The following is a 16,455-nucleotide window of genomic DNA, read 5'->3' as shown; positions in this document are numbered from 1 at the left end:
TCAGTCACATGCCCTGTGCAGCAAAATCTGGTGTTTCAGGTTCTTCACCAATGCCTGTTGGGCCCTGAAGACAAGAAGTAAGTCCGTACTGTGTGTGTCTCAGAGAGCTTTCTTTCCCCGTATCCCACATTGGAGAAGACTCATATTAAACAAGCCCAGGTCTTCAGACTCCAGAGACACAGGGTGTCTGCCTTCATAGCTAGTTCAGACTCATGGCCGGGGTTCATGGTCAGCTGGAGAGAGACCAGCACACTGCTCTATAGTAGACAACAGTGTTTGGTACTGTATATAGATGTGAGTAGCCAGCACCCTAACCATGAGTGAGGCCTGCTGCAGTTTTGTTTCTCAGTCTTCATCCCTAGTTGGTGTGAATCCCACCTGTGAAAAGTGATGTCCTTCTCACCTTATGTGGCAGAGGGACTAGCTTCCCCTCTGAGGGCTTCCTCCTTGCTTCCTCCTCTAAGACTAGTGGATCTGATCCATGCATTAGATTTGAGTCAGGATAAAAGGGACAAATTAAACAGGCTCAGGAAAGTCTGAAAACGTAATTGGCAGCAGCCTTAGTGTCTTGCCACATAGCTGGACGGAGGTAGAACTTCTCCGGGTGGGAGAAGCAGGCTGATGGTGCTGCATGGCTAGCAGGCTTGCTGCAAACCTAGTCTGTTCTCCCTGGGATCAGAAGTATGCTTGTCTTTGCATTTTAATTGGAAACTAGTCACTCAGCTCCCCAGGGAAGTACAGGGTGACAGAGGTCCAGCAGCCATGGAGGAGAGCATTCTGAGTGGTCCTTAATGTCTTCCTTTTGACTTCTCTTCCTCTCCCTGCCCCTTATAAGCCCCCTCCCTTTGTCCCTCCAATGGAGACCCTGAATTATGAGGTGGAAAGAGTGGCTGGAGAAGTTCAGGTGTCTTTCCTCACAGAGCCCTCAGGCAGGGCCGGATGCCCTGCGACAGCCAGGCTGTGAGAGAGCAGGTGTGGCACTGCCCCTGGCACTGTGTGAGCCTGGTCACCCACTGATCTTTTGGCTAAATCTGGTCCAACCCCAGCAGTGGCTGAAGAGTCACTGGGCCAGAAATGTAACTTCCAAGCCCTTTTGTAAAGGGTAGACACAGGAGGGAAGCAGGAATAGGAAAGGACAAAGCAAGTCTCAGACATGATAATGGCAGGGCTTGTCAGCCCCAACCACAGCCCCCGCTGCTCTGATTTCCTTTATGCAAAGCCTTCGCTGGCTGCAGAGTGACCTATTGGCTTAGGTGTTCAGCGACGGGGAGTTCTTTCTTACTGTTTCAAAGGTGGTTTTAGTGAATGGGCTGAGCTATTTTTGAGAGTGGTCAAAAGAATGCCCACTCTGTAGTTTCTTAAAGAAAATAGACTTCTTGTTGGTTCATAAAAGGCACTTGCTGTGGCCCTGTTTTTGACAGGAATAGCGTTTTGGGCTCATTTGAAAACTTGCAGAAGTATAAAAGGTTACTGTCATGGGTACAAGGCACCATAAAAGGTTAAAATACTTCCTAACCTTCTCCCAGTGCCTTAGGGGTTACGGGGCTTTTTGTATTTCAGGTGTTAACTCACCCCACCTTTAAGGGTCCAGGCAGGTGGGGTGGTAGTGTCCCCAGCTGAGAACCAGAGTCATTTGGTAAGGGACCTGTCAAGGTCACCAGGAGCCAGTGCCCTGCTGTGCATCACACCTGTGCTCTCTGCAGCACATGGGATCTGAGCACAGTTGCTTTGTGGCTCTCCATACACAGTCCACGTGTCACTTTCCTGGGCTCTGTTCTAACAGTGATTTGATAACCTTTCCACAGTCTCACCAAAGACTAGTGATTTTTCTTTCTTTTGTTTTTTTTTTCTTTTTGAGACAGGGTCTGTAGCCCAGGTTGTCCTCAAACCTGTGACTCTTCTGCCTCTACCTCCAGGGATTATAGGTATGTAGCATCATGCCCAGCTTGGAGGCGAGTGATTTCTTATTGTATTTAGGAGGAACCCAGAAGAATACAGAAAAGAGACTTAAAACAACATATAATTATCCTAATGAATAATTTCTCTCTTTTGAAATATTTTAAAAAATTTGTTACAATTATTATTTTTTAGTGATACCAGACCTAGAGCTCAGACTTGCAAGGTAGGCACTTGAGTCATGCTTCCAGCCCTGTTTTGAAATCTTTCGATGGAAAAATATTGTGAATATTGGAAAATAGACATTAGTGTAATTGATTGAATCTGAGATGTAGAACAATAGAGACAAAGGAAATCTTAACAATGGACAATTTACATTTCTTTGCTCTGTGCTAGCTACCTTCTCAGCTCCTATCATACATTTCAATCTTTTTTTTTTTTTTTGGTGGGGCTGAGGTTTGAACTCAGGGCTTTGAGCTTGCAAAGCAGACACTCTACTGCTTGAGCCACACCGTCAGCTCCATACAACTCAATATTGACAACAACCCTTTGGGTGCTGTTATTCCTCACTGTCAGATGATGAAACCAAGGTGTGAGAAGTTAACTGAGTTGTTTAAGGCCCCACAGTGTAATTAATTATTGAAGCCAGGATTTGAACCCTGGTGGTCTGATTCCAGAATGATCTTAACCATTCACCATACTGTCCCTGAAGAGAGGATTCAAGTTCACATCACGGCTGTAGGAACACGAATGAACTCACAGGCACTGTCTGGTGCTTACTGTGTGCCAGTCCGGGTGTTAGCTCTTGTTGTATACGTTATCACGCTTCGTTCATCTCTGATTTCAGGGATGTCAGGGATGGCTGGCTTGCTCTCTGCAGTTCATTCCTAAACTCCACTGGTCTTTTATTTACTCAGTGGACAAAGCCTGGTTCTTTGGACCACAGCAGTACATTTGAGCCTTTGGACAGACCCATTTACTTTTCCACTTCATGTGGAGGCATCTTTTATCCCTTGCTATGTAACAGCTACCTCAAAACATAGTAGCTTAAAATAATCACCATTTCATTATTTCTCACAGTTCTGCAGTGGGTGTTGGGCTCAGCTGGGAGGTTCTTCTGCAGGTTTTGCCCATGCTCCCTGTGTGTTTGCAGTACACAGTGAACCTGCTATGACTGGGCTTTGTTTCCGTCCTGTGTATTCTGAGGTCTTCTCCCTCTCCACATGGGCTGTTTGTTGTTGCTGCCTTAAGGTGTTTTGACTTAAATGGCAGCTCAAGGCTCCCAAGAGCACCAAAGCAGGAACTCCCAAGCCCCATAAAGCCAAGACCTGGAGCTGGCCCAGCATTGCTCCTACTGTGTTTTCTTGGTGAGGACTATGTAAGGTGGGCCATAGTAGGAGGTCTTGTTCAGTGTAGCAGACATCCGCCACCTTAGGCTCCTAGTCTGTTTGCTCTACTTTGCTTATAATTCTAGCATTTAATTATTGATTTCTGCACCTTAAAATGACCATCAGTAGTTTGAAAGCACTGCTTTCGGTGGGTGTGAAAACATCAGTGAAAAAGGATCACTGAGAGTCATCATTAAGAAGAGAGATAGAGAGACAGAGAACCCACAAAGGCAGACACGCTTACAGTGTTCTGGGGACCCCTGTTCACAATGAGCTTGCTCTGCGGAGTTTTCATGTTGGTGAGCTCCATTGAAGCTAACTCAGCCACAAGTTGTAAGGGTTTTTAAGCATGTTTCATTCATTGAGACTTACAGGACCTCACAGATTGGTATTGAGCATAGACCTCTTCAAAGGTCTTGTGCTGTAGAAATGATCCTTAGAGTTCTTTTCAATCTGGAAGTTCATGATTGACTGTTGCATTACTGTGTTGTAAAGGAACTGTTATGGACTGTTTGAATATGTGTGCCCCCATTCATATGTTGAAGTCCTAGCCTCCAGTGTGGCTGTATTTGGAGATGGGGTCTCTAAGGAAGTAGTTGAGATTAAATGAGGTCATAGGACCATATCCTGATCTGATAGGTAGGTTTAGTGTCCTTATACAAAGGGAGCTCACTCTTCTTTTCACACACACACACACACACACACACACACACACACACACACACACACACGGGGGCCATGTGAGGTCATAGAAAGTAGGTGACCATCTGAAAGCCAGGAAAGGAGCCCTCAGCAGGAACCAAATTGGCTGGAACCTTTATCTTGGAGCTTTTATCTAGCCTTCAAATGGTGAGAAAACAAATTTCTGTTGTATAAGCCACCCAGACTTAATACATTTTGTTATGCAGCATAGCTAAGGCAGGAACATTACAAGCATTAATGATTTTTGACCTCAAAGCCCAGGCAGCCATGGGCTCAATAACCAGAGATCAGCCCTGGTGAAGCAAAGCAGTCCTTTCCTCTCTCCAGATGATGCAAGCTCCTCCCAGCTTGAGTGGGGCTTTTCTTCTCCTGGTTGCACTCTGGTTTTCTAGTTAAAAGTAAAGAAAGGAGAGTCTTCATGTGGAGGGGAATGTTGAAGTTACACCAGTAATTCCAGGACATATACAGCTCCCTTTGTCATCTTATGTCTGAGATTCTGCATTGAGTAATATTCAGGCTGGTGATTAGCCTGGATCTCATGCTGGGCCAGGTCTGTCCCTGCCACATTTGGTACTAGCACCAACGGTCGTGGGGAGGCATTCAGGAGGGCCCAGAGCTGTTGGCTGTGACAAGAGGGAGTGTTTCAAAATGACCATCAGGTTTTGGCTCATGTTATTACGATTATGGTTTTGTGCACACTGATTTTTAGAAATATGTGTAACTACTTTCCAATAAAGAGATTTCACCAGCCCTCATCCCACTCCTGAAAAATGCAAAGGCTAAAAACGAATGAGAGCTTAAAAGTCCATTGTGAAGGCTTTTGCTCAGACTCTGTACTGTGGTGGGAGAATTTTGAAGGCAGGCACAGAGCTGCCGTTTGTGGTTTGGTGCTGTGGGCCTGTTCAAAGTGGCTTTAATGAGAGTATAAGGTGCTGGACACTGAAGCCTTGTGTTTATACAGCTGCCTCCTGTCAGCAGCCACAGCTGGGATGGCTGACCATGCACAGCGTCTGCCCACAGCCATGCTTACAGCCAGAGGACTCACTTCTCATGGAGCACAGTGCCCATGGAGGGGACACTGGTGTAGACACCCTTCCTGGGGGCTGTGGCTGGTTTTGTCGGCCATGCTGGTTTCAATAGCCAGATTCCTGCAGGCCAGGCTGTTTTAGACAGGCTTTGTGAAGGGAGATGAACATGTGCAACTCAAGAACTCATATCAATAAATTGGCTGGCGTAACATGATAATGTCCGTGGTGAGGCACTAACATGAAGGAATGCAGTGGCCTGGCACTTCCTTTCCATGGACTGCAGAGTCACCAATCTGCTCTGCTGTAGGTCTAGCCTGGCCCTGTCTGTGAGTGGAGATCCCGTTGGGCAGGCTCTTTCCCCTTGGACCGCAGACCTGTTGCATGAGCTCCTGTAGTCTTCCCAAAGTCAGCAGTGCTGATGTTGGAAAAGGTGAGGCAGGGAGGGGAATGGCAGCTGAGTGTCCTGGCCAGGTCTGTCTGGACATACTAAGAGCACTCTAAGCAGGTGCTGTGTTTCATCCTCAATGTCTGCTGTTTATCTTTTTGTGATTGAGCACAGTAATCTATGACACTGAAAAAGGCGAGCTCCCATCCCAGGCAGGGAGGCGAGACCCAGGCTTGACCATGCAGGGAGGTAGCAATGTGGCTGGATCTGTGCCCCAGTCTACAAGCAGGGCTGCCAGCTTTCCAGGCAGACTATGACAGGGCCCCGCCTGTCATCTGCACCAACATACCTCCTAGGTACACAGGGGGAAAGCGCTCCAGCATCCCTGTGCTGTGGGGAGAGCAGCAAGAGGGCTGTGGCTGTATTACTGTGTAGACCTTGCACATCTTTTATTTTGCATTTTTGAAAATTTCTTTATTTTTGTTCATAAATAACATTTTTAATAGTATATGTGCTTTTTAAAAAATACTGTAAGTTAGAACCCTGTGGATTTTTTTCTTACTATTTTGTCTTGAATAAGCTAAAACAGATACATATTGGAAGTTAACTATATCTGTGGTGATAGCAATTCAAAGTCAGAGCCTGACATCACACAGTTGAGAGAGCACTAAGATGGGAGATGGGTTTGATATTTTCAGTTCTAAACATTAATGGATGCTTTATAGAATAAGAATGGTGGCCCATATTTGAAATTCTGGCCTTTGAAATTCTTAAACTTCAGTGGAAATAATTTTTCTGTCATCAAATTTGTTCATTCAAAAGATTAGTCATAGCTTTTTAGGATTATTTTAGCATTTGAAACAAACTGAAGCGAGTGAGAAGTGAATTGAAATAGTGTGGGTGAGTTTTTGATCTTCGGTTCACAATATGATATCTAATTATAATCCAGGCAATGACAATATAAATCACCAAACTACACTAAATATTTGGGTAGTTTATTAACGGGAAAGCAAAACTTCTTATAAAACCAGCCTTCAATTGTAAATTAATGACTTAGTAACTCAAAACGCCCATCAGCATCAAGCTTGTTTCTAATGTAGCCAGGAGGAACTCATTAGAAATTCAAGAAAATTTAAGTCACTTGTGAGCATAATGACTGGCATATTATATAGCGTGGGTGGTGAAATAAAAATATTAAAGTTAAAAAAAAAAAAAAAGAGGGCTGTGGCTGGGACTGGACTCCTGTCTCAGAAGGAGTCTGGCTGGCTGTTGATATTGTCACCACACTCCTAGTACGCCATTGGGTTGTGGCACTGTGAACCATGATTGCAATGCACACCATGGCAGCTTTGCGTTATTTTATTTCTGACACCAAAAGAAGCAGGTCTTGTTCTCATAACCAGTGTGGATAGAGAGTGGTCTCCTCTGGGTGTACTTTTGTATTATTGAAGAAGGTGTTTTCCAGGACTGTACTTTATCTTAGAAACGTAAGACAGGGACAGTAAAGAACATGGAGAGGTGCTCTGGGTGTCACCCAGCCTGCACTTTGGAGGCCATCCCATGATTGCTAAATCCTCTTGATTCTCCCCCTTGGAGCTCTGGGATTACATATCCCAGGCTCCCCATCTGCTTGCGTATCTTTCACCTGGGATACTCCGTGAGGCTTCTCCGTAGCCTGATATGCAAAGCAGAGGCCAGCAACACTTTCCAGCTTATGAATATTGATTCAGACAACTTGGTCGCTGAAACTTCCACCCACCCAAACCAGCATGTGTGGACAGCTATGAATCCAGGTAGCCATTGCCACCTGGGCAGAGCCACTGATCTGCTTCTCCACTCAGGATGGGCCGAGTGCCTGGGATTTCAGAATCTCAAGCAGCCTGTGTTCCTCTTGCTCTGTCCTGACAGAGTCCCAGAAAACCCAGCCTGTCTCCCACGTCAGTTCCAGTTTTTGCCCCCCTTGGCCCCCTAAGTTCCAAGGAGATTATTCCCTGTTATGTGCATGAGACTTGGGCAAGCTGACTTCCCAAATCCAACTGCAAGACAAACATTTTAATTAAAAGGCAGAGGACGAGGAGATATAAACATCGTGTGCTGGTTGTCAGCAGTGGTGATGGTACTCGGGCTACTTATATTTGCTTCTCTGGGACTCACACGAATATTGCTACAGGTGCTCCAGCTGTCGGTTTCACTCCAGGTCTGGGAGCTATGACATCCACACATGCAGGAGACTCAGCCTGCATAGAATGTGCTGGGGAGAATTAGCAGTTGGGAAAATGGAGGGTATTGGCTGTTCTTGCCCTGGCTGGGAGTTGTCACAAAATGTAGAATCAACCTTAATTTGGGGTCTTGCATTTTAGTTTTCAAAGACCTGGGTTTGGACCCTAAAATACAGCCACCAGTGCAGGCAACACCTGGAGTAGAAGGAGACAGGGTGGCTTAGTATCCAGGCAGTTTTAGTGTTCTTGGGGTCATCACTGCCCACTCTGTCTCACTTCTCATCCTTTCTCCACTTTCATCCAGAGCTCCACTTGCCAGTGATGTTGGCCCTGCCTTGCCTTTACCTGCTTGCACTCTTCCTTCCCTAAATACACATATATGAGTTTATAAGGACTAGGAAGTAAAGTGCCACAAACCCAGTGACATAAGACAGCTTTTTCCCTTGGTTTCTCAGGAATGGGAAATCTAGGTGTTGGCAGAGCCAAGCTCCCTCCGCAGGCTGTGGGAAGGGTCCTTCTTGCTTCTCCTTTGATTCTGGTGGCTACTGACAGTCCTTGGCATTTACTGGTTTGCAACTGCATCACTCTTGTATCTGTCTTCATCATACCTGTGTGTCCTCTTTTCTTACAAGGACACCAGTATGACACTACTTTAATTATAATAGCATCTGTAAGGTCCCTGTTTTCAAATGAGATCACATTCTACATTCCAGATAGACAAAAGTTTCAGGAGATGCTGTTCCCTCCGGTGGGTTTCTTGGAGCTGTCCTGTGACTGGACACCGACCTCGCCGCTCCCATTGTTGGTGTTCAGTAGGATTGCTTGACACTTCCTGGAATTTGCTCAACTCTTGTCTACAATGTGAGACCATCACTCATATTTTAAGACTTAACTCAGCCACTCAGCTCTGCCTCCTCTGTGGACTTCATCCACACGTACACGTTCTATGCAGTCTCCAAATCTTTTGACTGTGCTCATTGTTATCACTGATTGGTTTGGGAGCCCCTTGAAGGTCTGACTAATGTCCGTATCTTAGTATCTGGGGCTTTGGAGGTGCTCATGATTCATAATTGCCTGTGGTGGAACTGGAGAGGCTGGTTATTAGGCTTTCTGTGATGTCAGCATCCTTCGTTGGCTCACAGGGTAATGCCCTACATGGAAGTCTCTCCAGATTTTACTCAGTGATGAGAAAACTGTAATGCATACCTAGGTAATCAGAATAATGGCCCGGCATTGGTATGGGGGCGTTAGCATGCAAGAAATACGTTCACATTTTCTACACATGGAGAAAGGTATTTTTTGACAGAGCTAAAGGGATCCAGTTAATATTTGAAAAGAAGTAGCAGAAACTTGAAAGGATTTTACCTGCATGGCCCTGCCTTCTCCCCTCCTCTCCCTGCTCTGAGAGGAGTTGAAGGCTGTGAAGTGTGAGGGCTTCAGCCTGGATGAGCACCAAAGCTCCGTGTTAATTTCCAACTTTAATAATGTGTGCTAGTTTGATTGCAGAAGCCACAATCAAGTCCAGAAAAAAGTGAATGAAAAGGAAACGGAGGCCCCGTGTTGGAGGGGGGGGTGTAAGCATATATGTGTGTGTGAGATCTTGCTTTTCTCAGCTTCAGTGCCTCTTTCAGTACCTGCAAAATGAGGAAGCTAAAAGTTGGTTTATGGCCACAATTGTTTCCTTCAAGTATTTGATAGACTAACAGGAAGAAGGACCTGGCTCCAGAGGAAGCAGTGGGTGGATCAACAGCAGAATGTAAAAGATTATTTCAGCACTATGTAAGAATGATCTTTCTTTATAGAGGCTAGAGGTTGTGTGGGGTGTTAGCAAAAGGATTGTTACATGGACTGGAGATTGGACCAGATGGACTCTAATTTCATTGATCCTTGCATTTCCTAGCAAATGCTAAGATTCTGTCCATTTCTAGACTTCTGGGATTGTGTTAGTCAGTCTTTCATCACTGACAAATTACCTGAGATAATTAGCTTATAAGGAATTGGCTTAGTTTCAGAGGTTTCAGTCTATGCTCCCTTGGCCCCATCACTTTGGACTTGTGATGAGGCAGAGCATCATGGTGGGGAGCACACAGTAGGGCAAAAACTTCTCATCTCATAGTAGCCAGGAAGAAGAAAGAGAGAGAGAGACAGAACAGGGTTAAGGTTCCAATGTTTCCTTCAAAGGCACATCCCCAGTGGCCCAGCTTCCTTCATCAGGCCCTACCTCCTGAAGATTCCACCACCTCCCAAGAGCAGCACAGATTGTGACCAAGCCTTTAACACATGGCCTTTGGGAGACATTTAAGATCTAAAGCATAATAGTCATTCAATATGAGTAGAAACTGGGTCATGTTTTTATGGCCGGGGCTATATGAATATTCTAGCCAACAACCATTCCCATTCCCTATTACAAATTCATATGCTCGTTATTAGTAATACGATAGTATTATATTTGTATAGTGCTTTATGGTTTATAAATGTTCCCACTAGCATGTAAGAGCATTTGTTCTTCTCAACAACCAGATGCAGCAGTTGCATCGCAGGCCAAGAAAGGGGAAACGAGTTCTATGAGGTAACAGAAATGCAAGAGCAGGTCTGGAAAGCAGACCTCCTGACTCTAAAGCCAGTGCCGTTTCTACCTGGGTACCATGAATGCCTCCTTGTAGTTAGATTTGATTTCCAAGAGGTAAGAGATGGCAGAAATACTACAACAAAGAGTGGCGTAACTTAATGGCCCCTGCCCCAAGGGACCCACCTTGACTCATTTCCTGTGGCTGTCACTTGTAGTGAGCCTTTGGTGGGAAGATTAATGCCAGATACATGTGGGAGTCAGGTTGACCTTCCCAGCATGTATGGACATTGAAGCTTATGGTGGCTTCTATTTATGACACATGCACTTTGGACCAGGTACTTTTAAAAGTATCTTAATCTTTAGGACAAACTTAAACCAGGCAGACAAGTCGAAGGAGGAAGGTAGAGGGTGAACTCTCAAATATTTGCCAGTGTTTTTACTGGTCCAAGTGTCAATGAAATGTGAAGTCTCAGAAAATCATAGAATTCAGAATCACTCCCCCCCATTAATAATTAAGCTCGTAGGACAAATGCAAGAAATGATGCCATCTTTAGGCAGCACCTGACGTGTGGATCTTGGAGCTTTTCACTAGAATTTCTGACTCTATCAGCCTCCCCCATCATTTCTCTAGACTATCAGTAACACATTTAATACCTGCCAGTATTTTGGAGCCTACTTTCTGGGGCATATCAAGGTTTTCTGAATTGTTATTCGAATCCTACTGGTGAAGAAACTGAGGTCTGGAGAAATTAATTTGTATAAGATCAAAGAATAAGTGAAAGAGCTGGGAGTTGTGTTGTGTGAACCACCTGTGCTATGTACATTTTCGCCCACAGTCTTTGTATCTAGACTCTAACAGGCCTGGAACTTGGGGGACGAAAGGCAGTGGAAGGTATAGACATGTAAAACATTTTTGGTTTGTGTTCTTGTTTTCTTCAGAATTTACCTTTCAAAGAATCTTATCTTTCAGGTTTTTATGATCTAAAATTTGAACTGTATTTCCAGGCGTGTGCTTTTCTTCCCAGGTCTGTGTAAGAAATGTGGCTCAAGATTGAGCCCCTTTCCTGTTGTTACAGCATCATTTAAAGTTGTCAATGACACTGTGAAAGTGTACTTGTGGTTGATTAGACACAAAGACCACAGCCATTCACATTCCATTTTCTTTGTCCTGAAGACAAAATAGGCCTATAAAACAACCTGGTAGACAGCGAGTTTTAGAGTAAAGGGTGGCTGATTCCTTCAGTCATTGGTTCAGATTTGGATGACCTTGGGCCCAAGCATCGCCAAGGAGCTTCCACTATTAGCAACGTCAGTCCCTTGTGATCCTGAGTATTTCATTTCCTGTGTCTTTTCATATGTGTATCTGGAATTCTTATGTTTATGTCTTTACATTTTCAGAGGTCCTTTTGCCTCTGAAATACCATGGTTTTATGAAATAATTTTTCAGGACTGGCCCTAGAACTATATGCATTTTCAAGTGAATTTCTCTGACACCTAGGCATATCTCTGTGAGCTGTTTCCCACAAATCCATGAAGCAGTATTTCCATGGGTTGTGACAGATCATTGGGTGCCGAGATGCAGAATTGATGGAGCTCAGTGTTCTCTGTGTTGAGAGAATGCTCCTTGTCTTAGAATTTTGGTGGGGCCCTATCTGCAGTCTGTACCTCAGGCTCAACCTGACTACAGTACAGGGTTCCTGAGTGAGGACTGTTTAGCCAGTCCTCAAAAAGCCCTGCCTTTTGTCTCTGAATCCAGTGGTGATAAGAGAGGTAGCAAGTTACTCACAACTTGACTTTTCTTGCCTTCCTCCTTCCCCAGGTATTATCTAGTCTAGAGGTTAGGGTTAGTTGGAGGGTTTGCTTTTGTTCACCTCTGAGGTCCTTTCTGTCTCTGAATTTCCATGGTTTTATGAAATTCATGAATGGAAGAGTTGAGCCCACAAGTACTGTGACCCTGGTGAAATTGAAGGTGTCTTTTATGTATGCATGACAGACAGGCTGTTAAGAGGTGGGATTAGGACATCATGGATCAGTGTAGTGTTTGCCATGTGAGCTTAGGGGCAGACCAAAGAGTGGAAAAAAGCTTCCTGATGGAAGTTAGTCCTCTGGTCCTCTGTCGTACCTTATTTGCAGGGTGCAAAGCGAAGGGGACAGAGGCAGGAAGGACTCTGAGTCCTGCCATTGGTCCAAGGACCTGGCTCTTCCTGCATCCTGGCCTTGGAGCTATGCAGGGCATAGCAATTGGTATGCTGTTGACAGCCAGTGATAAGGAAGAATGTAGAAAAGGAGCCGTAAGTATTCAGAGTGCACTGTGACTGGAGCGCAGAGCAGGACAGGTAACCTCCACCTGCTGGTTGAACCCTCGTCTTCACTGTCACATGTCATGTGTAAGGCACAGCTCAGGAATGAAGACACACATCATCATCTTGAGAGTCTTGACAAGGCTTAAACTGTATTACACCCTTACTCTCTGTAAAAAGTAGAAGCATGACATATTGTATTTTAATCCAAAAATAATCACAGCCATTTCTTGAAGTTGGCCACATTGGCCACGTGTTCTTGACACACAGTATTGGGAGATTAGTTGAGTGCTGGACAAGCCATTCTCTGTAGGTGAGAGTGCACACAGCTCTTGGAGGCATTTATAAATTTGGCCTGAGAGAGCTTCAGCTCTCACTTGTCAGCTGGGAGGCCAGCCAGGCCTGCTGCTGGCTGAATCATTCCAGTGGTGCTGTGAGATGAGGGCCTGAGCAGAACGCCTGTGCTTTTCCTCCTGCGTGGCTCTTCCGAGCTGAGGTTGTCAGCCTTAGGAAGACTGAGACCCTGCCTAAATCACTGTGTCTGTCCCATGGTACCCGCCCATCCCTGGGCACTTCCCAGGAGACACCCATGGCTTTGCTCTGAGGCTGCCTACCAGGGGCTGTTGCTTCACCCCAGGTTGGAGGGTGTCTGTCTGAGGCCTCATGATGGGAGGTGGGGGAGGACCCCTACTAGAGCCAAGCGATGCCAGAAGCCACTTCTCCAGACAGAACAGGACACTCATGGGGTGAGGTGTTGAGCATTGTGCTGGTCCTTCACTGACCCTACTGATTGGGTGGGATTCTCTGGGTCCCCCCATTGCAGCCTGGCTGAACAGCAAAGGTAAAACCCACAGCCACCACCAGAAGCTTTTACTTGGAAGACAAGCCTGAGCAGAACCTCTGAAAATTGCCTTTTGAGTTTTAAATTTTGAGCAGGGAAGTAATTTTCTGCTAGAATCCCAGCACAGAGAAGTCACTTGATGTGGTATGTCTGTGTGTGTGTAACTGACACTTACCCTAGCACAGAGTTTTACAAAAGCCAGAGGCTCGGGAGAGTCAGCACATGGCAGGGCCGGAAGTGGCAGAGGTGTGGGAAGAGGCGCTTATACCTGTTACCAAGGAGGTGTGCTGTATCTCTGGTGCAGTAGGAATGAAGGCGCCCTTGCCCCCTCTGAGGATGCCATAGACAAAGGGGCCGGGAGGAGGCTGGGACCTCCTGAGCAGCCGTCTGCCAGAGCTCAGAGCAAGCATGTAGATCTGAAATGACATCAACCTTAGCTCAAGGGCCATCTCCCCAGGGAAGCTGCCTTTGTACCCCTGGCTGTTCTGGGCAGTGTTCCAGGCTCTTTTTTGCTTGCTTAGCCTTCATATATTCCAGAGTGAGGGCAATCCCATTGCCACATCGGTTCTGCCCCGATGTACTTGGTTGAGAAGACACCCCTTCCATCTATCCTTGAGTTCCCAAGCTAGGCAATGCAGGCACTTAACTGTGAGAGTGTCGAGCAAGTCACGGATTGATGGGGTGACCAGGACTTTCACCATGGGAATTTGCTCTCAGGGAATCTTAGACCTCTGTTATGGAAGTTTATCCCATAGATTTCCCCTGACAACCCCCCTATAACATACCTAGGATGGTATTAAGCACTAACTGAATGCTGATCACTGATTTGCACTGCTGGGGATATAACTATGAAGCATTGCCATGACTCCACTGTTAAGGAGGTTTGATGACTGGCTTGTAGATCACTTGCAGCCCCTGTGTTAAACTCTTAAAACAGAGCTGAGAGTAGGTTGACAATATCTCTAGCTGGAAAGTTAGGGGCTGCATCATTCGGTATGAAGTGAAGATCCCAGAGCCACTTAGAGTATTGAGATGATGCGTGGTCATTCAGGAATCACAGGCAGCCCTGCCCTGGTGCTCAAACTATTATAAACAATCCTTATAAGCCCATCTGCTCAGCAGGGTATTAGGAAGGAGAATCTGGAGGGCAAGACAGGGTGGCTGTGGTATTTAGCACATTGGGGTAAGTGAGCAGCTTTGAGAGCTGCAGATGTCACACTCACTGTTACACAGAGGCCATGTGTCATGGGCAAGAGCCCAAGGAGGAGGTTTGTCTATCTACGTCAGAATTCTTTGTGTGCCGTTGTGCAGTCTTGTTTTTCCTACCACAAACAATATAGATCAAATGAGTTGGGACATGTACAGTTCCGTCCTATGTCCTAGGAAATTGCTCTTGAGGTAGCAGGCGCCTTGCATCTTGAGACCGAGAGCGTGTTCCTGTTTGGTTTTGAGCATGCGTGGCCTCCAGCATCCACCTCCTGCTTGTGACATAATCTTTTCTGTGCTCCCACATTGCTCTCCCAGAGTCCAAGCAAAAGGTAGCTTGGAGACCTGGACACTGTGACAGGGTTGTCCCCTTTCATGCCCTTTGCCAAGTGCCAGAGACAGCAGACCAAGGGGCAGGAGGCCTCGTGGACCACAGAGCTCAGATGGTGTGAGCTGAAGCCTTCTTGCAAGTAGACTCTGCCCTACTTGGGTGCTGTTGTTCTGATGTACGTGAGAACTAAAAGCCAGGATTCCTCACACCGAGAGCAGTCAGGTACAGGAGGCACAACCTGAGCTAGGTCCCAAGAAACTCGAATTAGTTCTTCGTTCTTCACTCATGAACTCTGTGACCACCACCAAGTCTCTTGCCCTTTTGGGAGTTCTCAGCATCCTTTTTTGTAAACTGGGGAAAAGTAGGAAAATTCTGGGTAGCCTAACCTAAAGCTTAGTCACTCTTCGAACTGTTGAGAAGATGGTGAGTGGCTAATGACAGTTCTAGGGAGAGGGCAAGGAAGCCACTTGACAATGGGTTTAACTTGGTTTTGAAATTCTCATCCTGGACACACAAGGTGTGTGGAACCCAGCAGACTTCTGTGAGAGATTATCCTGGATAGTTTGTTGTTTTGCCTGGCTCAGAACGAGAATTTTTGACTTAGGACCTGGTTATTCCGTGAAAAAGTTTTACATTAAATTTTCCCCTCTTTTAACAGCATACAACGAGCAGCACTGGTGATTCTGGAAAATTATTACAAAGATTTCACCATCTATAACCCAAACCTCCTGACGGCCTCCAGGTTCCGGGCAGCTAAACACATGGCCGGGCTGAAAGTCTACAATGTTGACGGTGTGTGTTTTACATGGCGTCTGTGTGAGTGGCACCGGTGGGTGACTGGTTGGCTTAAACTCTGTACGTTTGGTTCTGCCTCCTCTCTGTGTTTACCTCGTGGTCTTTTCTCATTTGAGAACAATGTCTTCAGTGCAGGCAAACATTTTCAAAGCACTGTTGATTTACAGTCATTCATTTAGAGATTTTGTGATTGAAACAGTAAAGGTTGTGTCTTGCCTCCTGCAGGGAACGCCTTATAGCAAGCTGTTAGGAAAGGGCTGCTTCTCAAAATTTGGTTAAGTTACCCAAAGACTCCAAGACCTACCCAAGTCCATCAAATCTAACCTCTCAGATTTCCAGGCATTTCTCAGTTCTGACTAGGAGGCAGAGGAAAGTGGGTGGCAGGACGCTGGAGGCCAGGGTGGGGAAGTTCAAACTGGGTTTCAGGTATCTGATGGTTAAGTGTAAGAAACAAGACACAGTGTCATTTCTTGTGGGCACCTTGGGTCAGGGCAAGAGCTTTACAGATTCTAGAAGAGGATCATGTTGTCAACAAGTCGAGTGATTTATATACGGTATCAGGTTTTGGTGACCGTATCCTTCCTGATTTTTTCTTTTTTTTTTTTGGCTATACCAGGTGTGTGCTTCCTCAGGAATCCTGAAGGACTGGTAAAATTCACCAGTGATCTAAAAACTTAGCAGACTTCCACTGGTGAAACCATGTCACCCACAAGAAAACCTGAGATTCTGCTATGTCTTTCTGACAAAGGTGGTCAGTGATCAGGGAACAGGGCAGGAGTTCTAAGCTGACTGATG

General features: G+C 45.8%; 1 protein-coding gene across 2 annotated transcripts in view; it reads left to right on the top strand.

Moving 5' to 3' along the window:
* Positions 1–16,455, top strand: part of Vangl1 (VANGL planar cell polarity protein 1) — a 49,292-nt gene that overhangs the window by 22,287 nt on the left and 10,550 nt on the right. For both annotated transcript variants that reach the window (XM_020153155.2, XM_074050687.1), the window contains exon 5: positions 15,524–15,657. In XM_020153155.2, coding sequence (XP_020008744.1) covers positions 15,524–15,657 — 134 coding nt within the window. The remainder of the gene's footprint in view (positions 1–15,523; positions 15,658–16,455) is intronic.

This window comes from Castor canadensis, chromosome 12, assembly GCF_047511655.1.
Source record: "Castor canadensis chromosome 12, mCasCan1.hap1v2, whole genome shotgun sequence".
Taxonomy (NCBI): Eukaryota; Metazoa; Chordata; class Mammalia; order Rodentia; family Castoridae; genus Castor; species Castor canadensis.
The sequence above is the reverse complement of the archived record's forward strand: the minus strand, read 5'-3'. Positions and strand labels throughout refer to the sequence as shown.